At 37.7% G+C, this 27,706-nt stretch overlaps 1 protein-coding gene across 3 annotated transcripts in view; it reads left to right on the top strand.

Annotated features, from left to right (window-relative positions):
• The window catches only part of CEMIP2 (cell migration inducing hyaluronidase 2), a 49,429-nt gene that overhangs the window by 17,777 nt on the left and 3,946 nt on the right, over positions 1-27,706 (top strand). For all 3 annotated transcript variants that reach the window (XM_069880815.1, XM_069880813.1, XM_069880814.1), the window contains 19 exons: positions 1,622-1,762; positions 2,295-2,856; positions 5,176-5,345; positions 6,617-6,805; positions 8,902-9,071; positions 11,510-11,719; positions 12,077-12,282; positions 12,874-12,943; positions 15,350-15,478; positions 16,938-17,026; positions 18,953-19,084; positions 19,542-19,577; positions 20,273-20,428; positions 22,076-22,253; positions 22,741-22,956; positions 23,675-23,883; positions 24,376-24,561; positions 25,702-25,921; positions 26,501-26,599. In XM_069880815.1, coding sequence (XP_069736916.1) covers positions 1,622-1,762; positions 2,295-2,856; positions 5,176-5,345; positions 6,617-6,805; positions 8,902-9,071; positions 11,510-11,719; positions 12,077-12,282; positions 12,874-12,943; positions 15,350-15,478; positions 16,938-17,026; positions 18,953-19,084; positions 19,542-19,577; positions 20,273-20,428; positions 22,076-22,253; positions 22,741-22,956; positions 23,675-23,883; positions 24,376-24,561; positions 25,702-25,921; positions 26,501-26,599 — 3,368 coding nt within the window. The remainder of the gene's footprint in view (positions 1-1,621; positions 1,763-2,294; positions 2,857-5,175; positions 5,346-6,616; positions 6,806-8,901; positions 9,072-11,509; positions 11,720-12,076; positions 12,283-12,873; positions 12,944-15,349; positions 15,479-16,937; positions 17,027-18,952; positions 19,085-19,541; positions 19,578-20,272; positions 20,429-22,075; positions 22,254-22,740; positions 22,957-23,674; positions 23,884-24,375; positions 24,562-25,701; positions 25,922-26,500; positions 26,600-27,706) is intronic.

Genomic DNA, 27,706 nt, shown 5'->3' with positions numbered 1-27,706 from the left:
CTATACCTCTACTTTCTGACTCAACAGAAAAAATTACAGTTACTGGATCTTCTGTGAATCATGCTAAGCAGAAGTCGTCAGGATGCTGACTCATGATTTCCTCACATTTCCTTTTGCTACCAGCCAGGAAATATGTATTTGTTCATAGCATTTATGTGTGTGGTGTCTATGGGCAAGGGGTTTAGTGACTCTGCATGAGTCAGGCAATAGATTTGTGTTTATCCAGAGAGTGCTCAGCAGTCTTACTGATCACAGTGCTTCTTGATTTTTTGCTTTCCCCTCATGCTGAATATCACTTTCTAGATGCTGTCTTCTTAGGATCCCCCAAAAGATTTTCTTTTGTTTTTATTTTTATGTTACTACCTGGATGCCTTTTGCCCTTCTGCAGTTTTGCTTTTTCTTTTTTTCTTTTTTTTTTCTCACTGGTAGTCAAATCTTGGTTTATATGGATTTCCTGAGTCGAAAATTGAAATGTGGAAAGTAACTCCAAAGGGAAAACATTTCTATTGGCAAAACTAAGGCTGGCTTGTGTTAAACATGTGGATAAGTTTCACTTCCTTTAGATTTTGCAAGAATGGACTATTGCTAATAGCTTTTTGCCCCCAAAGTTGCGTTGCAGATGTGTGCTTTTTTTCCCAGAATGGGAAGAGGCTTTTTTGACTGTTGCTGTGAGCTGTTGCTCTAACTTGTTTATTTTGGCATCTTTTTGGTTGTCTTTTGCTTAAGAAATATACTTTCAGTCTGACTTTTCTTTTGGTAAGAAAATCCAAGGAATAGACTACCCATATGTTTTGTAGTATGTCTATGCTGCTGCGTTACTCAGCTGCTTAATATGCATGTTGTAAATATTATACTTCTGTAACTTTATCTGAAATCACGTGACCCTGTCAGTTCTTGCTGCTTCTCCTTTTCTGGCCTGGTAGTATAGTGTTAGTGCTTCTGTAGTGGCAGACCTTCAACAGGGTTCAGCAATGATTGCTGTGTCCCTGGTTTTGTGTGGTCTGTAGCCTGATATTTAAGCTGACTTCCTAAGAGGCACAAACTGTGAGTTTAAACCCAAGTGTCTTGTCTCCCAGGAAATAGCTCTAACCAGTAAGATATTATACTAAATATACTAAGGATGTCTTATCCCTTTTTATCTCTTACCTGCTGACCCACACTTAAAGAACAGAGTTGAGATATTTAGATGCTTTACAACCATGCTAGTTGGCCTGTGTAGGTGGCCTAGAACATCTAGTGCTCAGTGTTGTGACTGCTATGGATCTGAGTGCTTCCCACTTATCTCTCCTCATCTGCTGCAGGTGATATAGAAAAATCTCAAAAAGTCAGATAGGGTTCGAAAGTCACCAGTATATGTTGACATTTAAGCGTGTGGCCATCAGTAGTTTAATTCAGTATAAGAATGGCTTCTGAGCTTTGAGAATTTAGCCACCTTTCAGGTATATTGTTGGAGACTGGAATACAACCAGCAGCGTCAGTGGCTGCAGTATTGTAACCACAGAAGGAGGAGGGAATCCTTTGTGAGTGACTGACTCGGCCTTGCTTCTGTTCATCCTGATATTACCTTGATTGATGTGATGATACTTGATTTTTAAAAGCTGAATTTCACATTGTATTTCAGAGAATTGTCCCGATCAGAATCCTCGTCTTAAAAACTGGAGCCCTGGAAAAGATCCTGAAAAAAGAGTTTTTATCAAAAAAGGGGATTTGTTTCGTCTGAACTCAGACGCTACAGTGCACTCTATAGTTATACAGGATGGAGGTATGAAATGAATATCATGCTTCAGTTTACTGCCTACTTTTTTTTTCTGTGATTATGTGAAAAATATGTTGGAATTTCATGTTGCACTTTATTGGCCAGTTCCCATGCTTTTACTTTTCATCCTGCTACCAGGCCAGGAGTATAATTAGAAAGATGTTTGAACACTGTAGAGTCTTTCCAGTGGAACATTGACATGGTTTTCTTTAGGATATAGTAAAACAAGGCTTGTGTGGTAGCCTTCCCTGTACAAGATCTGATTGTCTTCTGATGGTGACTGTGGTATGTTAGTAATTCTACCAAAGTTACAGAAGAAAATAGGAATAAACCGGCCCAGTTGTTAGAAAGACTAATGACAATTGGTAGGAGTTACTTTCCCAAATATTCTTAAACACATATATGAATGTAACAGCTTAATTCATGGGTGTGGAAAATAAATCTTTAATTTTTCTGTTATTCTTATTGCATAACTTGGTTCTTTGATTCTATCTGAATTTTGCTTTGACCTACAGAAATGTTTTTTTTTTTCCTTTAGGTTTACTTGTTTTTGGTGATGACAAAGAAGGTTCTAAAAATATTACCTTGAGAACTCAATTTATCCTGATAAAGGATGGTGGAATGCTTCATGTTGGAGCAGAGAAATGCCGCTATAAATCCAAAGCAACTATTATTTTATATGGAAAGTCAAACAAAGGTGCTGATGTGCCAGAATTTGGCAAAAAATTTATTGGTGTGGGCCCTGGAGGAACACTGGAGTTGCATGGGCGCCAGAAGTTATCGTGGACTCTTCTGTCAAAGACTATTTATTTCTCAGGGCTGGCCTGTGGTCATTATACATTTAAAAAGAATTTTTCCCGAGGACTAAATGTGAGAGTGATCGATCAGGACACAGCAGAGATTTTAGAAATGCTTAAGTTTGATACTCATGAATTTTCAGAAGACAGCTTGAAGCTCCAGAACTTACTGAAAAGTGGAAGTCCTGGTCGCATTGTTGCTATTGCTGTAGGAGATTCAGCTGCTAAAAATCTACTGGAGGAAACCAGAGTGACTATTCAAAATCTTCTGGGAAGTAAGTTTGTCAGAGGATTGAGTTACAGGTAAATAATTTATTTTGTTTTGTGCTGAGTACAGAGTAGATACAGATCCTGCCACCTTTTGGGGATTCACGAGACTTTGTGTGTGTTCTTAAAGTCTTTCAGTGTTGAATGTAGTACTGCAGTAGCAGTATTTGTTGTGCAGCATTTTGGTAGTGCAGAGACTGATATGCACAGGTATCTGTATAATAGACTTATTACTTGCTCTTTATAACTGTTCTTTAGAGAAATAAATGAAAACTGAGTGCAGCAACGTATCTCATTCAAACACAGAGACAGAAAGTTGCTAGGTGACACTTTCAATGCATATGACTTTGTCTGGGGAGCAGGGAATGCCAAGCTAGTAACTAAATACAGGAAAGGGATGCTAATCCTGTATATCAAACAGTCTTATTCATACCTGTGCACTGTTGAAATGAAAGTACGTTACCCCTCCTCTGATTCTACAAGAAAACTGATCTGTAAAATGCTTTGTTATTGAAGTATACTTTTAAGGTTTTTCTTTATATTCTGACTATTATTTTCAGTAGGTCAGAGTTTGGATGATGCGACAGAAAAAGAGGCATAATAGTAATTATTAAAGCAGGAGGTTTAAGCGGCTATGCCATTTATTTATTTGTTGCAAATGGCTTTTTGCAGTGCGTGTTCTGAATGTAGCTTTGTTGCACAGGGTTAGCAATGCAAGTGAAAGGGACCCTCAGTCTTCTAACTGCCAGTCCATTCTTCACCTTCCACCGAGATGGTGTTGCATAACCTGTTTCTGTTTTCCAGGAAATTGGTCATTTAGTTTTTCCATTCTATTCTTACCCCTCACTATCCTGCAACATCTGTTTTCCAGTAAGTTTCCTCCCTCTGCTTTGGCTGGGCCATCAGTCAGGATGGCATGTTCTGACCTCGGTTCCTGTCAGGAGCGCATTTGTGTCAATAGCTATGTAAGCATGTGGTCATGGGATGCAAAGTGCTTGTAGTGCTACCTCTGAAGCAGTTTGGCCAGAGGTGCTGGGGCCTGTAATAAATGCCACCTCCTGAAAGCAGTGAAGCTCATGTAGTGGTTGTTCAGGTAGCTGTGCAGCTAGCCTCAGCCTGACCTGGAGGTGTCAGTTTCTGGTGTTCGTCTCTGCCCATGGCCTCCACACCAGTTTGTCTGAGATGAGGAACTTCTTCAGCCTGCAGCTGGCAAGAAGCAGGCTTTCTTCATTCTCTGCTGAACTGGTTTTGTTTGGCCTTTTAATCCCATCAATAAGAGTATCATGAGAAGAGTGAAAAAAAAAAAAAGACAACTGGATTAAAGGTGGTTTTAATATCGAACTTTGATTCAATCATTAGTAACAGCCTACAGTCCTGGTAACTGATGCTGTTTTTATTTGTGCTGAATGATTCAACTTTAATGATGCAAAATTGTTCATTTTTTAAAGGATGATCTCAACTACTCCCTCTACGCACATAATTATGGTATTACAGAGCAGTAAAGGAGAGCAAAATAGTTTAGTGTTTTGAACTTGGTGGCAGCTTTCTGTGGCATGCAGTTTGTTTTTAATTTCCAAAACTGTTGATGCATTGAGCAGAGCCGTAGGAAGGGGAAGTACATCCAGGACAGTTCCCTGCTCCATGCAGATGCTCAGCCAAGTAAGTATCCAGCTGAGTGAAGGGCTGATGAGGAAAAATAGAAATCCTTGGTCTCAGCCCTCAGAAACACTGATGATCATGGAATGGTTGTATAACAGAATACGTCTTGTTTTCTGGGTCTGAGTATTATGAAAGAGTCAAAAGGTGTTGCCCATCCAGCACAGTGATCACCAGCAACTGCTGCTGACTGTGTCCGTCCCTTACGGCCTCATGCAAGTGCAGTCACCTGGGACTCCTGGCCACTGCTGCAGCCTACCCCTTACTGCGGAGCTATGACAGTAGCAGGCTGCAGCAGAAACATCAGCACTGGTTTCTAGTCTTCCAGTGCCCCGGTAAAACTTTTTGGGAGCAAGATCCTGTATTACTTCTGTCGCCCATCTCTTGTGATTTGCTTTTGGAAAAAACTAGCTTCTTGAATGTTGTGCTAAAAACGTATCTGAAAGTCTTCTCCTTTAAGAGCTCTTGTGTTTGCCAGTTTTTATGTAGGACATGTAATAATTTTAAACTGTTTCTTTTTAATGAGGTTTACCCTTTTTTTTTTTTTGCATTTTGAAGTTGTATTTTAAAATTAATTTCAAAGAATAAGCAGCAAAAGGATTACTTATGACTTCTGTGTTCCTTGTTTTGTCCTTTACCTGTTTGTGAAGAATGTGCTAAGTACCATTCCATTTAAACTTATACTTGCACTTTTTACAGGCAAGCCTGGGCTTTTGTTGGTGTCATAGGTGGTGGAAATTCTTCCTGTAATGAATCAGTGAGAAATTATGAAAACCACAGCACTGGTGGTAAAGCTCTTGCTCAGAAAGAATTTTTCACAGTGGATGGTCAGAAGTTTGTTGTGAGAGCTTACAGCGAATGGAATGATGGTAGGAAGGCTTTTTATGAAATCGTGCAATTAAGGAAGAAGTAAAGAATTTTGTATATGCTCTTTTCACTAGAGTTGTTGGTTGCAATTTAAATTTCTGAGTCTTGCTTTAAGTTAAGTTTTGGATTTTTTTTCTTGCTATGGATGAAGTATGAGGACACGGTTCTTCAGTACAACCTATTTTCTTAATCTATTTATATATACTATGTGAACAGCACAACATTAAGAGCCTTCATTTTTAGTGTATTTAGATAGAGATTTCAGTCTTATAAAAGGCTGAAAGAGGCTTTGATTTTTTTCTTTTAGTAATCTGTAATTCATGTAGATTTTTAATCTAAGCTTCTCACATGGTGATTATGTGCCTAAAAAGAAGATTTGGTAGAAGCCAATAGAGATATTTTATTTTTGTTACAATCTCCTTTTGCGGTTTGATGCTGAACTTTAGGCAGCTTTTCTTATACCAGGTGAAATTTGTGGTATGAAGGGCCAGGAGGCCCACCACTGATCTGCTTTTATCCTTTATTAATACTTGCATTTAAGATATCTTCGATCTGAGTTTTGCTTTTCATGGACAGCCATCCTTTTTTTGCTTGTAGAATTATTACGTAATATTGATTTTGCCTCAGAAGAATAATTTTTTTTAAGTTAATGTAATATTTACTTGTTAAATAATTGAGATATTTGGTACTACTCCTTTACTGTTTATTGCAGCCCTGTGAAAATATACATTAAAAAAATCTGACTAAATACAACTTTTACTTGCTAGTACTCTAGAGCTAGCGTCAAGAGTAAGTCAGAGTTGCTGAACATATCAAATACATCACAAAGCAATGAAATACCTTGTGTGTGTAATTTAGCCTGCCAAACTGTTTTATTTGTTGTGAATAAAAAGCAAAGTCCCCCTACTTTGTTTTGACATGTCCTTGATGACATCTGTATAGTTTTAAATGGCAGAAAAATGTCACTTGAAATGAGTAAAGATAGCTGAACCTACAAATTGTTGCCATATGATATTCAAGTTATTTTAAAAATAAAATCATAGATTTTTTTTCCTGTCACTGTTAGTTCCATCTTTTCCGTTTGTTTCATTTGAGATCCACCAAATAAGCAGGCTGTGATAGTGTCTCACACTGGCACGTTTCAGAGCAGAATTGTACTTGAGGGCTTTGGAGCTTGCAAAATCTCATATGTTTCTTATTAGTATCTTCTTGGAGATGATTTCATACAAAGGTGACTATAACCTTAAATTGTGTTTACTTTTTCTTTTATTAGGTGTCCCAGTTTCAGGCTTCCAGGTAGAAGCTGTAGGTGGAGTGATACTAAATCTTCTGGATGACGTTAGTAGTTGGGAGCCTGGAGACCGGATTGTGGTTGCGAGCACAGACTATTCAATGTATCAGACGGAGGAATTCACACTCCTTCCCTGCCCAGAGTGTACTAAGCATCAGGTCAAAGTCAAAGGTATGAGAGCTGTCACTCCTTGGATATTTGTGTGAAGTACTTGCTCATGGTAGCACAACCCAGATGGTCCCTTTCAGAGGGGTGGAGTAAAGAACACCTGTATCTGTATTTCTCCTTCCTATAAAATTGCTATGTATAGTATCAGGTCTGCCTCATAGCTAGTTTTCTTTCTCCTTTCTTCCCAGGCTCATTGAGTGCTTTAGTTTTCTTCCAAGAATTGTGCTTGTTTTCCTTTCTTGGCTCCTTTCTGTTTTTTCACTTGTTCTCTTCATACATCCTTGACTGGCCGTTGTGGTCATTTGCCTTTCATGCCCTTCCCATCTTTTGAAGTGCTATCATTAAATTTTTTTCTGTTATTAAAAAAGGGGAAAGAGGAAAAAAGGGGAGAAAGAAGAAAATTACAATCTCTTCTTTTTCCCCCTTCAGTTCCCCCTCAACCCCCCACCAGTGAAATGGTTATGAAATAAGTGGCACTTCCAAACCTCTGCTCACACAGGATATCCCTGAGTATTTGCAGTCTGTTTTTCCATTGGGTGTGATGTGCGTAAAATGGTCATGTTGTTGACCGTTTCCTTTTTTATTATCTGAGTCATTCTGCTTGACTTCACAAGAACCTCCCGTGGGACTGTCTCCCCAGCTCTGCAAGCGTCAGTGTTTTCCTTCTACCACTCTGTGCCAGTGCCCTCCTCCCAGATGGTCCGCAGGCTTCAGGTCATGAGCATCCGCTCTCACTTTCTTCTGGGGCTACAGTGGCAGCTTGCAGCACGAGCTAACTAGTTCTGTTTTGCAGAATTCGTTTGCAGCAGCTGATCGATGCTCTTCAAGATCTGATTTTGTCCCATTCACCTCTGTATGATGTTACTTCCTCTTCTTCAAACCACTGTTCTCCTCTCTTTCCCTGTCATCCCTCACCATCTTTTGAAATTTTCTTGTATTTTTTGCTAAGTTTTTAGCTATTTTGGCCCCTTCGCAGGATGAAAACTAAGAAGTGTTTTTTTTAGGAGGCCCAGTTGCATTTTCTTCTCTTGATTTATGCATGCTAGTCAAATATGGGGAAAAGCAATAGTTAAGCCTTTAAGGAGAGGAGTGCAGTACCATTTACAGGATTTTAGAATCCTCAACAGCAGAATTAATACTACTGTATTCATATTCATATTCTGCTTCATATTGTGGTAATTACAAGTTTAGGTTTGTATTCTTTTGTAGGCTTTGAACAGTTTGCATTCAGAGGATCAATAAAATGGAAGAAAAACCCAAGAGGAAAAAAAATATTTAAAAAAACCCAACACATAAATACTTTTTCAAAGTTTACAGGACCAGACAATTTTCTCAGTTTAAATGGGCAAATAAAAAGATGATTGTGTCTTTGGAAGAACAGTGTGAAAACAGAATATCTTGTTTTCCTTGATTTTAGTTTATGCATTTTCAGAATAGCTACATAGAAAAAAGGAAATTTAGTTAGGAAGGCAAATTCTTTCAGAGGCAGACAAATACATTATTTTCTGAAGACATTTTGGCCTCATTTTCAATTCTTTACTTTTCTTCAGAAGAGACTGGTAGACATCATCTTTTTCATTTTAAAGCAAATCTGCATCTATGTTTCATTAGAAATTTTGTAGATACATTGGATTCATTTAAACTTTTCCTTGTTTCTTATCCATTTTGTTAAGAAACTGTTGGACTGAAATTAAGATGCACTTGCAAATAAAATGTTGAGATTTGTTTAGGATTAGTTTGCCTTACTAAAATGATAGATACACGGACAACACTTTGTTTTGGAAGTAAACATGGAATAGCATACTGGATTAATTGTCCTGTGAGATGCTTAACTATCATTGAGTCAGCTGCAGTCCAGAAGGGGGGAATTTGCTTTGTATTAGCTAGTTTAGTGTTTATCATCTAATGATTACATGCTTTTTGTGTGCCTTGGTATAAGAAAAAGCTAAGAAAAATAGCATGCTAAAGTATCAGAATGTGTGGGGTTTGTGGCTGCAATTAGCTTGCTTATATAAAATAAGTTGGCTTTGTTTTTAATCAATGGAAACTCTTTTTTTTTTTTTCTTTTTTCCTCCCCTCTCAAAACTATTTGTGCACAGAAAATCCTCAGTTTCCTCATGTAGGAGAAGTTATTGATGGAGTGGACATGAGGGCAGAAGTCGGAGTTCTTACAAGGAACATCTTAATCAAGGGGGAGATAGAAAATACCTGCTATCATGAAAAGGACTGTCAGTTCTTCAATTATGATACATTTGGCGGACATATCAAGGTCTGAAAAATTTTAAAGTAGATTTCTGTCATGTAAAGGCATGTTGAGGACAAGAAGACTAATGCTAAACTTGAAGAGATGTGAAAACTTAAAGCATCAATTTGTACTGTGCTTTGCGTAGAAATGACTTCATTCTCAGCTTTCCCAAAATTAGATGTAACTCAAAGACTAAGTCTGCAGAATTAGAGGAAGAGGTATCAGTGTATGAAATGTAGATGTATCAAGCACATATTGCAACGTTGTATGGCAGGGATTAAACTCTACAGATGACGTTCGCGTAGGTACATACTGTAATATTATAGAATAAAGTTTGATCTCTCTTTTCTCTGCCTTTTCTCCTTTCATTTCCCTTCTTCTTCCCTGAGTGATAAGCATTGAGTCCTAGAGGTCTTTCATGTCTGAAATAGGCATTACAGAGGCATGGAGAGGAAAGAAACTGAATTGGACCATGATGGTTTATTTGTTGTTTTCTGTTGGTGGTGGTGGTTTGGATTTTTTTTGACAGTACTGAAGTTATGTAAAGGAAACTGCTTTTAGTTTCTTGTATTACCATAAAGAGAAAGAAAGCTAAGGGAAAGTAATATTCTTGAAACTAGCAATCTATCAGCCCTCCACTGATGCTGGAGAAGTTTGAGACCTTGTATTTCAAATGCAAATATATTTGTGCTCATTATGTGCTCATCACAGTTTAAATCTCTCTTTCTCATATATTTGGATGCAGATTTTAATTTTATAGTGGTAGACATAATGGTGGGAAAGAAAATACGCCCTTTCCCTTCTGTGTGGCAGCTTTTGTTCTGTGGAAGACAAGTAGGTGGGCTCAAGGCGCTCTTTTGTGTTTAAGATAATGTAATGAAAAAAGTTAATGACAAGCTGTGAATCTTGCAAAGGGTGACCTCGATTGTCACAATAGCAGAAATACAGCACACCCCTCAGATGTCTGGAAGACGGAGCAGAAAACAAACATTTTGAGTCATCAAAGTGGTTATGCTGTTCCCAGGAGACTGTTCAGAGTAGCTGAGTGTCTGCTGCCAAACCTAGACTTCAGCACTAAGAGCATTTTCGGCTTAGGTTAATCTTGCATACTCCAGCAGAGGAAGCCTAAGCACTTACAAATGTTAATGGCCTTAGGGGTTTTGTTCATCCTGGATTTTCTGCTGGTCACTGGGACGGCAGCGTAAAAGGAAGCCTTAGCGGCAGTGAAGAGAGGCATTAGTTTGTAGTTTTAGGACTGTGTTAGTGCTTTTAAATGTTAAGAGTCAGAGGTCTTGAGGGTGCCTGGGTTTGACCATCACTGTATTTTAGGCATACAAACCATAGGAGTGCAATTCAAGATGCAGGGGGAAAAGTCTATGTCACTAATTTCCCTGGAGTGCAAAGTACATAATATGGTTATTTTTTATACTACCCAGTAGAGGTAAGTTAATGAAATAACAAAAACGATTTTTTCTCAGCTCCTTGCAGTTTAGCTGTAGCACTTGGTATCTGTTTTCATAGCAGGTTAGGTGTGGAAGAAAATATTTCTGCTTTCCTATGTTACTGGTACAGTGTCATTATGTTTTTACTTTGTATTATGTAGTTTCATTGTGAAGTTGTGATTCTGAAGGAAATTTTGTATCTTCCATAGTAGAGAAGTTCCTGTAGAGTGCTGTGTCTAGTTTTGGGTTTCCGCTGCAAAGATGATGTAGATGCATTGGGATATGTCCAGTAAAGGTAGTGATGAGTGAGGAGGAGCTGAGAAAACGAAGTGTTCACTCTGGGGAGGCAGAGAGGAGGGATCTAATTACACTGTTCAGGCAGTGAGAAGGCCACAGCAAGTCTTGGAGGTGCCCGGTGACAGGACAAAAAGCAGTGGGACCAAGCTTCAGCAAGCCAAATTCTGCTTAGATAACAGGAAAATGAAAGGGAGGAACCAATTGATATCACAGAAGCATCTCTGTGGCTGCAGGTATTCCTTGGGCAATGTGCTGAGCAACTGTCCTTTAAGGTGGCCTTGTGCTGAGCTGGCAGTTGGACCACATATCTCAACAGGTTCCTTTGAACCTGTATTAATCTGTGATTTCATTCAAATAAGCTTGTCCCAGGTGAGCTATGCTGGTACAGCGTCACTATAGACAGACCCTAATGTGGGTGAGTTCTGTTTATTTGGACAGTGGATGTTTATACATAAAGAATATTTGACATACCAGCTGGTAAAGACCAAATGGTAAAGAGTGGCAACATGTTTGGTGAAAATTGTTCTGGTTCAGTCATGTGGAGATTTAATTTTTATGCTTATTTATGAAGGCTACTGTTTAGTAAAGCAGGATGTAGAGCAAGACAGTAATGTTTGTTGTAACTTATATTATGTTGGGCCGTGGTAACTGTATACATAAGTTTCCCTTGGTTAAAAAGCACACGGTTTGTTATTCCTTCTGGCTTTCTCATTATATTTTTAGATTTTGAAGAATTTTACATCTGTTCATCTCTCATATTTGGAATTGAAGCAAATGGGCCAGCAGCAGATTGGAAGTTACCCTGTGCACTTTCACCTTTGTGGTGATGTGGATGAGAAAGGAGGTTATAGTTTTAAGACTTACCTGGAAGGCCTTTCGATTCATCACTGTTTTTCCAGATGTGTGACTGTTCATGGAACTAATGGCTTGCTGGTAGGTGCAAGGAGAGTAAAACATACTATGTTGAAATAAATGTTATAAAGAGCATTTAGAGTAAAAATAATCCACTCCCTTCTTGAGTTTGATGCTCAGCAGTTTTCTTATTGCAATGAATAAATGAGCAAGTGCAAACAGTAACTTATTTTTAACGGATCTCACCAGTCAGCTAAGCTCTCAAGACATAGTAGTGTGTTTGTAAGGCGTAAGTAAAACTATGCTTAGATCATCTGAACTGCTGATACTGAAGCTTCACTCTGCAGCTGTGCCAAGATAGTAAAACTAAATGGTACTTGTCAAATAAAACTCATTAAATGCTATTGGTACTGACATAATGAACTTCTGTTTCTGCAGATAAAGGACACCATTGGCTATGACACACTTGGTCACTGTTTCTTCACAGAAGATGGTATTGAGCAGAGGAATACTTTCTTCCACAACCTTGGGCTAGTCACAAAACCAGGCACTCTTCTTCCTACAGATAGGAACAGCAGCATGTGTATTAGTATTAGGGATAAAGTATATGGAAATTATGTCCCAGTGCCAGCCACAGACTGCATGTGAGTATTTCATGGTGAAAAAGTAAAACCAAACCAGCTGCAGCAGTTAAACTGCTGTTGATCTTTTGACAGTATTTTGACAATAGCTTGACAATTTTGACAATGGGGACATTTTAGATGTAATTTAACAAATGCAGACACCTTATATGTAGTAGTGGTATTAAAGGAAATATAGCGTTTAATCTTTTGTTAAAGAGAAGAAATAAGTTTTTTTTGTAGAAAGATTATTGTTTCTTGCAATGCTTTTTCAATGGACTTTTAAGTCTGCATCTTTACTTCCATGTAAAGGCATGCACATCCTCAAATTGTCACTGCAAGTTTTTCTTCATACTGCTAATCTCTTGTAGAGGCTCATTAAAACAGTTCATCATTCCAGAGTATTGAACAACACCAAAATATTGTGCATTGAACTGAAGAAAAAAGCATTTGTTTTACTTTTAAATGGAGGAATGGTTGGGTTTTTTTTTCATATGTGAAGCAGTAGTTTCAGACATCAGTTTAGCTTTTTCTTATGTGTTTGTTACAAAGGGGAGGTGCTTATGTAGGAGCCAGAACTTTTCCATAATAACTTATTTCTGAATAATGTTTCAGGGCAGTTTCGACATTCTGGATTTCTCATCCAAACAATCATCTTATAAATAATGCAGCAGCAGGTTCACAGGTGAGGTGTTTTTACGTAATTCAGCACAAACTACCCAGGCCTCTGGTATTTCGTATTAAGGCTTCTATATTTTCTACAGGTTGTCATGAATTTACTGTGCAAATGCTCTGCAAAATATGTCTTCACAGTTGTAGTCATTGGAATGAAAAATGGCTAAAAAGGAAAAAAAGTTCACTCATTGTGTGAGAAACAGCTAAAACACTTCTGTTGTTAGTTTTTAGTCGTTTTTTTCCATCAGTAACTGCTAACATGCTTTTGCTTGTTGTGAACTCCATATTAGTGCAAATCTGTTGTCACAGCTGCTTGTGAGGTAAAGCTGACCTAATCAGTACGTGTTGTAGGAGACTGGCATCTGCTCTACATTGGATGAGACGCTGAGCCGTGCATGGTTTTGAGTGGATTTTTCTGAAGAGATCAGTGGGGATGGAAGACAGGAAAGATGATTGTTGTTGCAGAGGGTCCACTGCTGGAAGTAGAATATGCATGTCAGTGTACACAGTAAAACTGTTATTAATAGAACAAGATTAAAAATATTTAAATTATTTGAAGTAGCTAGAGTATAAAAAGAAATTAGAAAATTTTGTCACACTTTTTTGTGTGTTCTTGCTTTGAGTTTGGGTTTCGTTTTTTTTTTTTGGCACCAAATTACCTAGTTGACTGTCTACCACTAAAAAGGATCTGGACAAATTTATTGAATCAGACCAATCTTCTCTTCCTAATGCAATGACTTTCCATTTTGCCTTCTCTATGTAATGTCCCTTTGCAATTTTTTTTAGCATTGCAGGCTAAGTTAAAGGAAACGGCTTCCTTGATCTGGTGGTTAAAACCTGCAAGGTCTTTTTCTGCATCTGTAATGTCCCAGTAAATCTGTCCCAGTCAGAGCAAGCATTTGTGTATGTTAAAAAGTTTTGCAACTCTGATACACTTCGCTTGGACTGTGGTTTACAACATATGTTTCAGGAACAGAACACTTCAACTATATTGATACAAACTCTGCTCTGTAGAGCTTTTGGTGGTATAAACTGTAACAATTGACAAGCAAATAATATAATTGCACTGCCTCCCACAACCCCTTCATTAAACAATGAAGCCTGTTGTAAGGTATCAGCAATAGATGCTTCTTTTGTTTGAGCTGTATATGAGGGAGAAAGAGGGGGAAAGCCTTTTCAGTTTTTCGGAATGCCTGCAAGTGCTTAAGGAGCTTTTAAGTTCATTATACTTTTTTCCAAGCATTAGAACATGTTTTGGATAAAAATTGCTTGAGTCTGCCAAGCACAGAGCTGTATTTAATTACATGTGAAGTAAGATTTTGGTATTTTTATTGATGGAACATCTACATTTGCTTTGGAATTGTTAATCACAAGAGATGTCAAAGTGTGTCATCATTATGGATGGGAACATGTTACTGTGAAGCAGAATTTCCGGAACTGTTTGGAAAATGAGTATATTCTCAGAATGAAATCCTTTAAGCCAGAGTGAATTGGCTTTATCCACGTTTCTTGAACAGGAAGATAATGACTTTTTCATGAGATGGAGCACTGAGTGCAGAGGGATTCTTTAGCTACTGTTTAACTCTTTACTGTGGCCTGTGAAATGATTATGTTATTTTATAAGGGCACAGAGCAAGCGATCAGGCAAAATTTTCCATATTTGTAGGTATGTGCTATACAGGTACTATCATGATGCCAACTCTTGTGAACCCAGATGTGGTTGAAAGGGGAACTTCTGTGGTCTCATTTAGCTGACAGCTTCTTTAAGAGCAGGGACGTTGAAGAAGTGGAGAAAATGAACAGATGCTGAAGTCATTACTGCGTGTTACTGGCACAGTGCCCTGAACTGGCCAGACTTCTTGATGTGCTTTTTTTTTTGCCTTCTGAAAGCTCTTGTGGTTTTTTTGGCTGTGTCATTAAATTCCAATGTAAGCAGAGATGAGCAAACCTTAGTCAGACTGTAGCAGTAAGGATGAGAGGAGGTGGGTTTGAGAGTCTTACTGTAAATGGTATAAACAAAGAAAAATCAAGAGTGTGCGATGAAATATAACTGAAATGCAAAAAAATTAACATAAACTTTGACAGTTTTCTGGTTTGAAGTTTTAGAGGATCTTAAATGTGTGGTGTTGCATGGCTTCACTGGGATGCAATACTTTTTAGTGCCTATTCACTAGAATATAGCTTTATTTCTAAACTACTTGAAAACTACTTTCTTGCTGAGCAGTTGTTTGTAGACTTCATTTTGGAAAAATATATTCCATCGTACGCAGTTGGTTTGGGATATGTTCTTATTCTTTTTGTTACTTAAAATATCCAAGTTCAACTTAGCATAAACTTATTTTCTGATTAGCTACATCAGCACTGATAGCAGTATCAGGCTCATTTATAAGTAATGTCGTTCTCTCCTTACTTGCAGGATGTTGGAATATGGTATCTGTTCCACCGAGTTGCTACAGGAGATTCTCATAATTTAGCCATTGAAACCAAGTCAGAGCTTACGCCCCTAGGGATCTTCTATAACAACAGAGTTCATTCTAATTTTAAGGTAATGTTTTATCTCATTAAAATTTTTTTGTAGTTCTTTGTAACTATTCTATGTGACAGTTCGTCTGTTTACATTTTAAGCTGATTAGGTCATGAATTCATGCTGTGTTTGAACTGCATGTTTCTGTCTAGGTATTGTAGAGTGTGTATAATTAGTATGTGTATAGTTTCTTGCCATATTTCAGGTGTCCACTCTGTTTAATATACTCATAAGGCACAAACAATTAAAATCAATTAATACTTGTAATGAAATACATTTTCTCAGTACCATTTCAGATGCTACTCTTTTACCGATGCCATCATTTTCTACTCTGAAGAAAGCTGATTCTTGAAGCATCAGTCTATTACAATTGTGATTCATCTAATAGCTTCCTGTAATAGCTGTGACTTATTTTCCTGAGTTTCTAAAGTACAGTGATCCAGGTGTTTCCATATTGAGATAGTCTGTATTTCCATTTCCAGGTGTTTCCAGGTATTCTGTATTGTTTTTTTATGAAAAGACTCAGCCTAGATACAAGCATTCAGTATTGATCTATTGGTGTGATAGTATTATCTTTTCCACATTCGCCTAAGTGAAATTAAAGTCCTTAAATTAATTATTTCATTTGGAATCTAGCTGCTCTGTGTGTATATGTATATCTATAAATGTGTAATGACATTAACAAAGCTATCTAACTTAATACTTAACCTAATAAAGTTCAGAATCACTATTGAATTTTTTTACAAAGTGAAACTGATTTTGCTTCACTGTTGAGTGTCTGAGATACCAAGAAACAATGCACTGTCTTATAGAAGCTGTGTTAACAGTATGTTTGGGACTGTAGGGCATTTCTTCAGACTGGAATTAGAACATGCTGAATACAAAAGTGCATTGTAAAGGAGAAAGTGTTTCAGCTTCACGGCTCTGATTAGGTTTAAACAAGGGTAACAGTTTCTGTGCTAAAATTCCATGTTAAATGAGCAAGCTCCACTAGTATGTCTGAGGATCTACACTTGTAGGAGCACTTAACTGTAATCACAATTCAGGTCTGAGGTGAAAGTAACTGTAGGTATTTATATGTATAATTCAGGTTAATAAACAGAAATGCTTGCTTCTGCCTCTATTTTTTTCTCAAGTTAGTTATTTCATACTGAATTATTGAGTTTTTGTGTTGATAATATTCTTGCAAATTTGCCCAAGTTGTTTTGATTTCACCACAAGATTGGCTTCTGTTTTTTCCAGATCAGGAAATCTGAAATTAATTTTTTTTTAATGCCAGGCAATTCTTTTCCTCTGCCCAAATTAGCATAGGCAGATGCTCTTTTTCCCCTCAGTTAATATGTCTTAGGCCAAACTAAAAGATCTAAAGCATTTCTAATACATGCGTTGAGTGCAATGTAAAGTTTAAATTTTAGAAATTTAATGTTTGCTCTGACATTATTTTTGGATAGTATAAATTTTATTTCCTTGCTTGTTTCAGGCTGGTTTGTTCATTGATAAGGGTGTTAAGACAACTAATGCTAGCGCTGATGATCCCAGAGAATATCTATGTTTGGACAACAATGCAAGGTAAAGGATGTTGTCTTTCAAGTGGCTGAAAAATGGCAATTTCCAGAGATTCCCTTTAGAATCATATGAAGAAAAATATTTTGAAAGCTATATGATTATTTATAAATAATAGCTAAACAATAAGTTCATACATATTCTTTTTGCTCATTTTTCCATCTGTTTTGGGAAAAACGGAGTATGGTGTGCCTTAAAGGAGTTAGCTGAGCCCTCACTCAGGGTAGATTTCAGCCTCATGGGAGACATAATTTTAAACATGCTCTACTGTCACGCCCAAAGTATTTTCTGAAATTGCTGCTAAAAGTAAAGTCTTAATTTAAAGTCTGCTCTTCTGATTTGTGACTATTTTTTGGACAATTGTTAGAAAAAGGCTTAATAGTGTCAAGTAATACATCCACCTGCCTTTCCTACTGCTGAATGCTTCTTGCTATACCTTCTGGACTTGGAGATCATAGCTCAGAGAAACAGTTTTACCGAAGGCTGTTTGCAGAGACAGTACAATCAACCACGTTTTTGTTAGTTTACAAAGTGAGAGAAAATAGTGGGGAGTCTAGGAAAATACTGTCCCTGGTTAGTCATCTCCTGAATTTCAAGTAAAATAGCCTGGAATAATGGTCAAAAGACAACAGCAGATAATTGTAGCTGTCAACATTCTATTTTGACAACTAAGCACTAGGTCTGAAAATATAGTCCATAAGATTATCTTTATTTCTGATGGACTTGTGTTTATGATGGGTGTAGTTAAGTCATAGTTGCAGATGCAGAGAGGAAGGTTCCCAGTTTAGGTAATAAAATTTGTGATTTGGAATTCAACTTTCTAGTTAAGAGTTCTGACAGAAAACTCATTTAACCCTTGTGGATTACCTCCGTCATAACAGGCACTCAAGAGGACCATGTGAGGGGCAAAATGCCTTTTGAGAACCTCTAGTATGTTGACAGGGCATCAGTGGAGTATACAAGAAATTTGTGCGTGAGATGGAATTCATATTTCATAGCACGCACAGAAGTAAATAGGCACTCCATTTCTACATAAGGTCACTAGTCATTGTGCATGGAACCAAACTGAAGGGGTTTAAAGAACTGAGGAGCCTGGGACTGTCAAAAAAGAAACATTCATCCATTCTTCCCTTCCTCTCCTGGCACTGAGCAGGGCAGATCCAATTTAGAGTAAAAGGTGATCGGGATAAGGGGCATATGTATCTTTACCTGCTCAAAATGTGGTTTTGTTGTATTGTTTTGGTTTTTTTAATGTATTGCTTTTTCTCTGGAATCTTGAGGATAATTGAGTGAAAGCTACCACCAATCATTAATCAGGTTGTTTCTTCCTGTTGTCTAAAACAGACTTCAACCATAACTTACCATATGAGATCATCTTGGTGGCCATGCAGTGTCTGGGTTGGGATAGAAAACTACCACAGGTGTGCTTGAAGAAGGTGCACTCCTCAACATCAGAAGACTTTAAAAGATTTGAAGGAGCAGTTAAGCAAGCCTTCGGCCTTTTTTTTGTATAGTGCATAGCAGCCCTATGTGTCTTTCCAATGAGCTTTAATACCCTGCATCAAACTTTCACATTAATGCTGCAGCACAAGTTGGGGCAGAGTACTTTGAGGAAGGCAAAATGCAAGGGTATAAAAGGAGGGAAGATACAGCTAAAGAAACTCAGGGAGATTGAGCAGAAGCCTGTGAGAGTTACTGGAAAAGAGAAATTTTATGTTCCTGCTTCATTATGCCCTGAAGGCATGAGAGAAATTGATAGCTAGAGATGCACCTGTTCTGGGGTTCTGTCATTACAAAAATGAAGCAGAGTGGATTTTGCGCATCAGATGAGCATGAATGTTTATCTTTCAGACTTTCTCAGGACAATATATATGATACATGTAAAACTAACAGTGGTCTTATATTGAGCTTTTGGGTTTTTATCTGTCTCAGGTTTCGACCTCATCAAGATGCAGACCCTGAAAAGCCCAGAGTTGCTGCCCTGATTGACAGATTAATCTCTTTCAAAAACAATGATCATGGAGCATGGGTCAGGGGAGGGGATATCCTTGTTCAAAACTCTGGGTAGGTATCTGAAACCATTTAGCAGCACGTTAAGAAGTTTTCCCTGAACCTTTGTTTATGAAAGTGCATTACAATAGGGTTGTAGGAGAAGATTGATACTTAACTCAAGGAACTTCTCAATATCTTGAACTGCTTTCACTCTATCCAACTACTTTTAAATAAAACAAATTTATTTCTGTTTAGATGAGAACCTGCCCTAAATGGCAAAAAGAACCTATACAATAAAAAGAAGTCTAAAAGTTGGCAGAGACAGTAAATTTATACTGGGGTATCTATAGTTTCCCTGAAGCTCTCGTGTTCCTACTGATTTTTTTTTTTTGTTTAACAGTAACATTTTTGTAACAGTTAAGTCTGTGGTGGTTCCATTATTATAAAAATTCAGGCTTTCTTCAGTGCTTTTACAGTAACTTGTTGGATAATGTAGAAGAAATGACTGAAACATTGAACTTTCTTTTAGGTTTGCAGACAATGGAATAGGTTTGACATTTGCTAGGTGAGTACTTTAATTATTCATTTCTGTTTTTTCTTGCCTAGAAACTTAGAAAATATACGTCTATCAAAATTAATAGTTAGACTTTAATAAGGCATTACTTTGATTTTTGGGCACCATTCTATTTGCAGTGTGTAGATGAGGCTGTAAGGGCTACAAACTGATACAGTTGCCACAGCTTGCACACTATTTCAACCTGTGCTTGTTTTACACCACAATTTGCTATCTCTTCACTAGAATGGTTATGTTTCTCCAGGTATTTTTGGTATTTTATGATTCCTTAGGCAGTTCTGATTTTCTTCCTGAACAGTTGAAACTGAGTAAAGGAAAGGAAAGAGGATGAACATTTAGAGGGGATAGTCTCTTACTTGATTCCTTTTTTATTAGGAACTTAGGTAGTAAACCAAAATTGCTACCATTTAGCCTATGGCAAACTGGTTATAGGATTATGAAAGTGGACTTTTAAAGAAAGAGTACTGCACTACAAAGGGACATAGAAAATCTAATGCTTAGGTCTCTTTAGCATTTCAAACACTTAGTGTGTAGTACTGTTAATGATTAAATTTATTGTTCTACATGTTGTAAAAGAAATCTAGAACAGTCTAGACTTTTAACAGAAGTAAGTAAAACTATACCTTGGTGTGTTCATCTGCTGAGGAGTCCTGGCTAAAATCTTGTCTCTGACATTGCTTTGATAGTGATGGGAGCTTCCCAAATGATGAAGGTGCCAGCCAGGAAGTATCTGAGTCACTGTTTATAGGTGAAAGCAAAAATTACGGGTTTCCAGGTGGCCAAAATAAGTATGCAGGAACTGGTGGAATAGACAACAAGACACGCACTCTGCCTAGAAATCGGTAAGTATGCTATGAGTGAAGGAAATAGAAATTATACAAGAAATATTCTCTGTATCAGGTGTTAACACCCTTCTTGCTTGAGCTGTGAGAGATTAGGACTATTGAAGTTGACGCTTCCTTTTTCTTTTTATCACATTGTGTAACGCTGTGTCACTCTTGCCTTTTTACTGAGTCAGTTTTCATCTGATGCTACCACAGGTTGGTTTTCTGTAGCAACCTCTCTGGACACCCTGTATCAGTGCTTAGTCACCACCACAGTAACTAAGTTTGTCCTTATGTTCAGGAGGAAGCTCCAGGTTTTCAGCTTGTGCCCATTGCCTCTGGGCATCACTGGAAAGAGCATGGCTCTGTCTTCTTTGCACCCTGTCTTGAGAGATTTTTATACATTGATGAGGTTCCTGCCTGAACCTTCTCTGCTTGAGGCTGAACCGTCTGACATCTCTCAGTGTTTTTTCCTATGGGAGATACTCTAGTCTTCTCATTATCTTTGTGGCCCTTTGTTGAACTCTCTCTAATAGCTCCATGTCTGTCTGTATTGAGGACAAGCATTCTAGGTGTGGCTTCACCAGCGCTGAATAGATGGGAAGGATCACCTCCTTCAATCGAAGAAGCTGGCAATGCTTCTCCCAGTGCAGCCCTGTATACCATTTGCCTCTTTGCGGCAAGGGCACTTTGGTGACTTATGGTCAACTTGATTTCCATCAGTGTGGAACTTCATGAGGTTTCCATCTACCCATTTCTCTAGCCTGTCTGTCAAGGTCTATCTGGATGGCAGCACAACCCTCTGGTGTATCTGTTGCTAGTTGGAGTTTTATGCATTCTGCAAACTTGCTGAGACTATACTCAGCCCCAACATCCAGATCACTAGTAAAGCCATGAAACAAAATTGGACCTAGTATTGATGCATGGGGTGCACCACTAGTTACTGGCCTCATAATAGACTTCATGCCACCACTCTCTGGACCCAACTGTTCAGCTAGTTTTCAATCTGCCTCACTGCCCTCTCATCCAGCCAGTGCTTCTTGAGGATCTTATGGGGTGCAGTGTCAAAAGCCTTACTGAAGTTTAGGTAGACCATATCCATTGCTCTCCCCTCAGCTGCTAGACCAGTTATTTCATCACAGTTTAACAAGTTGATCAAGCATTACTACTCCTTGGTGAATCCATGTTCATTACTCCTGATGAGTTTCTTATCCTTTATGTGCCTTGAACTGGTTTCCAAGGTTACCTGCTCCATCACCTTCCCAGGGATCAAGCTGAAGCTTACCAGACTGCAGTTCCCTGAGTGTTCCTTCTCAAAGTTAAAGTGACATTTGCTTTCCTCTGGTCTATCAGCACTTCTCCCAGTTGCCGTGACCAGTGAAAGAGCAGATGTTATTATTCTCCTGCTGTATTTCCTGTATTGGGAAAGGGGCACATTTGCAGGTGGACAGTGATAGCTGTTCTAACATGAAAATTCAAAAGAGTGAGGGATAGTTTGAATAATTAGATAAGTGCAGAAACAAGATTGCCTTTAGTATCTAGGATGCCAGTCATTCTCTTAATGTTGCTTTCTTGATTTCTCTGAGAGGAAATGTATTTGCTGCAAATTCAGGCTTATCATGGGTTTTGTTAGAGAATGCTATAAGTATTTGCTTGCATTAACAGGACATTTCCAATCAGAGGCTTTCAAATTTATGATGGACCTATTCACCTTACCAAGTGCACATTCAAAAACTTTGTGCCAACACCAGACAGATTTACCAGTGCTTTTGGTTTCTTAATGAAAAATCCTTGGCAGATGACACCAAAAAACAACATTTCGCTTGTGAAGTTTGCTCCAAATGTAAGTTTATTACAAGTTTTCTTTTATTATTGCTAATGGCATTCTTTTCTTACTGTATTTAAAATAAACATCCAAGGGTCCTAGGTCATCTTTTCTATACATCTCTACTCCAGAGTTTCTCTCTTGGTTAGAAGTCACTCAGGATGTATCCTTCGTCTCCTGAGCAAAAAATAACACCAGGGGACACGTAGGATATGTTGCAATAATGATCTGTCTTATGGCTAGTGGTAAAGCTGAAAGGAGATTCTGTGAGGTTCAGTATATCTTCAGTTATGAATTTTCAGTTGCAAATTCTGATACTGTTCAGAAGTAACAACTGGCCTGATCCTATTCCTAAAAATGAAAATGTTGATTTTGCAAGATTCCACTGTCTTTGCTATAAAGTTTTTAATCATCTTTGTCAAATTTCTGTGTTCCTATAGGTGCGCAGGTGTTTGTGCTTTGTATGGGGAAAAAAAATTATAATTATTTTAATTGTTTTTCACAGGTTTCTTTGAAAGTCTTCTTTGGAAAACCTGGGCCGTGGTTCGAAGAAGGAGATCTGGATGGTGACAAGAACTCAATATTCCATGATCTAGATGGTTCAGTGACTGACTACAAAGATACCTATGTGGGCAGAATGGATAACTACTTGATTCAACACTCCAAATGCATTAATGTTTCAGAATGGAGTGGAGTGGTTTGCAGTGGAACGTATGCACAGGCTAGTACTCTTGTAGCTTTCTGTTTGGGGCAAATCAGGAATATGAAAAACTTGTGGGGGCAGGAGGAGTACAAGAACCACAAAATTACGTAACTTTTAATTTAAAAATTTCTTGATATTTTAAAAGTACTTTTATGCGTATTACACTTCTTAGCCAGTTGGGTATATAATATTCCCTTCAGCATGCAACTGTGAGTACAGTATTAGGTGCTGAAAGGTAAAACCAAATGTGTATGTATGCCTAGAGTTCTGTATTGCAGCCCTGTCCACTAAAACATTTTTCTATTGGGCGTGTTTTCTTCCACTCGAGTTCTGTGTGTCATTTCTTTAGAGTTGATTTTAAGGGACATGCTTGCTCTCTCTCTCACTCTTTTTCTCTCTCTCTGTTTTTTTCAATGGAGATGTTACATATGCCTTTTTGAATTACAATTTCACATAGGTTTATCTCCATTCCGGTTCCTGCTCTATGTTAGAATTTGGCCAAGTACCATAGTTAATTCTTTTTATTTTTTGTCCCTTCCTCCCTTTTTTTGTCTGTAAAATGAGCAAAATCTACTACAGTTTTTCAAACAGAGCTCCTCTTCAGGATGTATTTGTGTATTGCATAGCTGAGAATATCAAATTGCAGTGTTTCGGCTAATAACGTGATGATTATTCTTCACTATTTCATTGCCATTTGCACAATGTCCAATTTTTCATTCTTGTTAATATCATATAGGTATATGTCCAAACCTGGAATGGGCAGAATCTTTCCATGACTATCGTACGAGATGAGTACCCAGCCAATCCCATGGTTCTTCGAGGTATTAATCAGAGAGCTGTCTTTCAACAATACCAGCCAGTAGTGATGCTCCAGAAGGGCTACACAATACATTGGAATGGAAAAGCTCCAAATGTCACCTATCTTTATCTAATTAACTTCAATAAGTATGTTTCATTTCTTTCCTGTCATTGATCCGTATGGCAATACTAAATTAATGTTCTACAGAATTAGCCTATGTGAGAGTTTTCAGCCACTAGTAAGACTGGATCTGGGGTTGTTTTTTTCATAATTAGAAACATTAAAGTATGAAAAGCAAGAGATTAAGCAATAGACCTGCACCTGCAGTTAGACTTTTGTCCAGTACAGTGTCCTTAATGAAAATTCTTCAGAGAAGAAAATGTGCAAATACTGAAGTTGAGCAGAATTGGAGTTGAATAGTTTAGCATGCATGATTTTATTGTCAGAAAAAACCTAACAAATATATAAAGTATGAAACCAGATATATACTGATAGTATCAAAGTTATTATAACTTGGGAGGGGTAAGAAAGGTCTTTTGGCTGAGAATATGGGAGCTTTTTGTGTTCCTTATCTGTTCGCTGCGTATTGTTTTCTAAACTGTTCCTGCAGTGAATCATACATGTTATTTTGTCTTCAGGAATGACTGGGTTCGTGTTGGTCTTTGTTATCAACCAACTGCAGATTTCATTATAGTACTGGAAACCTTTCAAAGGCGGTCATCTGCTCTGTCAAGCAAGGTAGAACGCTACATGCCAGTATCTTCAATGATGGAGCTTGAAAATAATCGATCAGAAAAGAAGTTTTACTTTGACAACAGTACCGGGTAACTCCTTGTAACTTTACCCTGTTGGAAGATGTTCTTTAACCTTAAAATATGCAGTTTGTTAGAGTTAAGTGCAACTGATTGAGACACCTGCCTAAGAGGAAAGCTGTTGCAAAGGAACCCAAAGCCAATTTGAGAGAATGCTTTATGTTATGTTGTATCTCGAAAATACAGTGGTTGCCAGTGGAGAAGTGAAATACTTTTCCAAGAGCACTGCAGTTAACACAGGTATTTCTACCCCTTCCCTGTGAAAAATGTGGTATCTGCCGTGCTGCAGAACAGCATCTTTCAGGAAGTAACTTCTAAATCTTAAAAGAAAATTTGTGCCTTCTTGTTAAACTGCAAATTCTAGACACTTCCAAGGAGTTTTCTGTTCCAAGAACATTTTAAAAATGTTCCGAAAATGCTTTTTCAGCCTTCTCAAAAGTAATTAGAAGTCCTACTCTCTCTTTCAAAAGTGTTTCTGACAGAGTCCATTGAGATCCTTCTGAGAGGTTTGAAATATGGTCAACTTCCCACTTACATCACTTACATGTTTTATAAATGTTGATCCTTAATTTGTTCTCTGATTTATTTTGTTCCCTTACCTGCTACTTTGTCTGTCTGTATTAAATATGCAGATGAATGTAGCTTTTGAAAAGACATTTACATTTCTATTGTCTAAAAGTAACAGTGATAACATTCAAATATATAGTAAAGAATTTAACTGTCTCTCTCTTCATACTATGAACATAATGACCACTATCACCTAAACTGGATTTCCAAGCATGTGTAATTACATTACTCAGTGCTACTGGTTGAAGCTGAACATTCCATTACTGCTGGGTATCTGCAAAATCTGTGATCCAAGAAAAATCTGTGCAGGCAGTTTGGGGTTGTTGTCCTGTATGCCACTTACTTGAGGAATGTTTTTGTTTTCAAAGCACATAATTCATTTAATTATTAGGAATTTCAGATATGTCAGTAGAGACTTCCTAACTCTAAACCCTAAATATTTTTACAAAGTTTGAACAGTTGTGCAGAAGTGAATACTACAGTTTCTCTACTTCTGAAAATTCATGAAATATAGCTGTTAACATTTAACATAAATACCTATATTTCTAGCACCTGATCTACATTCTTTTTCTCCCTTTTGTTTAGATTACTGTTTCTGTTTCTTCAAGCCAAATATGATAGGGATGGTCACAGTTATTGCTCATCTCAGGGATGTGAAAGGATCAAGATAGTGACCAAAGATTCGGCAAAAGGGATCAGTAACTGCATGGCAAAAGCTTACCCAAAGTACTACCAAGGACCAAGTGTCACAAAGCAGATGCCAGTAAAAACTACTGTACCATGTACAAATTGTGGCACAACTCAGGTAAGGTAAAATAAGCAGAAACTGTCATAAACTGCATAGTTGATGCTGCTGTCTACTTGTTTTAAGGCATAATTTCAGTCTTTCAGCTCAGAATACAGCATCTACCACTTTGTAGTGATTGCAATATTAACTTCTATATGCCAGAAGGTGGGGAGTCCCCCGTATCACAAAGGTTTCAGGTTTTGATCTTCAAAAAATACTGCTTCACCTCTGAGTGCTACAGAGAAGAAACATAAGTAGACCTGATGTCTTGTACCACAGTATTGTCTGTGCTCCCTGTAGGACAGCTTTGCAGCAGAGTTCTGTATGCTGTTGGCTGACCTTCTCTTTTCTTTTTTGGATTGTTGCTTATTGGCATGATCTTGAAATTGTATTATCTGTTTTAGCTATACATGCTGAGAAAAATACTGAAAGTAAGGAATAAAATGCGTTACTCTATTTATTGTACCATAAGTATTACTATTGACAAATGGATGCATTTGCTTTGGAGTGTGAGTGGTCTGTTGTAAACTATTTTGCATGCTAAACTGCTGAAGACACATGGATGTGTGTACTTAATGTGTTCCATTTGATATCCAGATGGTATTCACCAGCGATCCTCACAAAAACTACCTCCTTGTGCAGATTAATTCATCTGGTAAAAAAGAGTTAAGCAGAGGTCAGCAAGCATTTATTTCTGTGAGTATTCCTTATGGTTTTCTTCTGTCTTTCTTTTTAATAGTTTGTATTACAACAGTTTTACAGCTTTATGTAATGCTGACTTCACTTTTCTTCACTTGAATGAAAAGTGTTATTTTGTCGTTTAAAAACCAGACAGTCAAAACCCTGATGTTTTAACCTCAGAAAGTGAGTCTCCGAGGCTCCAGCTTGTATTCATATCCTTTCTTGCTGGAGAGAAACTTGTACCAGTAGGGGAAGGTTTAAAATTTACAGATCCATGGTGGAAATCTAGATGGATAAACATTTATTGAGAGGTGCTTTTGGGAAAAAAAGAAAGACAAAACTAAAATCCAAAACGAAAACACAAAACCAAAAACCCCAGACAACCTGTTGATTAAATCCATCTTGTTGAACTGGTTTTGTGCTAACAGATTAGTGAGTTAATGGGATTTAAGCTTTGCTGAACTCTTTCAAAGTGGCAATTACTAATGAATAATACTGTATAAAAAGTAGTTTACATCAGCTTCTCTATTTGGATGCTGAAGGAGATTGTGCACATGATGCTGAAAGTGTATTTGTAGATGTCCTTAAAGTCTGTATGTGCCTTACATTCTCCACGTCAATGCATTAGCTTGGTTGAAATAGTAAAACTCTTATTTAAACAGACAAATAGTACATCAGCAATGTAAACTTAGCAACTGCAAACTTCTACAGGAGTGTGTCTGCTGTATCCAAAGTAGTAAGTGCACTCTGTAGGAAAAAAATAGACTGAAACTAGGCTGCTGCATAGGCAGATTAGCTGTTCTGTAGACAAGAAGTTCAGGTGGTTCAGTTTCTGAAGTTTAGCTTCCTGAAGCAGGAGAAATGACCAAGGCAGGTGGTAAATCACCTGAAATGTATGATCTATCTGTAGAAGCCAGGGAATGAAGGCTCCCATATAGTGTCAGAAGTCCCACTGAAAGCTTCCTCTCAAGGGGAAGAATTAAGAAATGCTAGGAAGAAGCAAGTATTTGTAAGGAAATTAGAGCACCACTGTGTCTAGACTAGATGATTCTATAGTGCAGTCGAACTGCTGTTGAATTTCTATTAACTTTAAGAAAGAAAGAAAAAGTTCTTTTCTCTTTC

The sequence above is a fragment of the Phaenicophaeus curvirostris genome, chromosome Z (assembly GCF_032191515.1).
Source record: "Phaenicophaeus curvirostris isolate KB17595 chromosome Z, BPBGC_Pcur_1.0, whole genome shotgun sequence".
Classification (NCBI taxonomy): domain Eukaryota; kingdom Metazoa; phylum Chordata; class Aves; order Cuculiformes; family Cuculidae; genus Phaenicophaeus; species Phaenicophaeus curvirostris.
The sequence above is the reverse complement of the archived record's forward strand: the minus strand, read 5'-3'. Positions and strand labels throughout refer to the sequence as shown.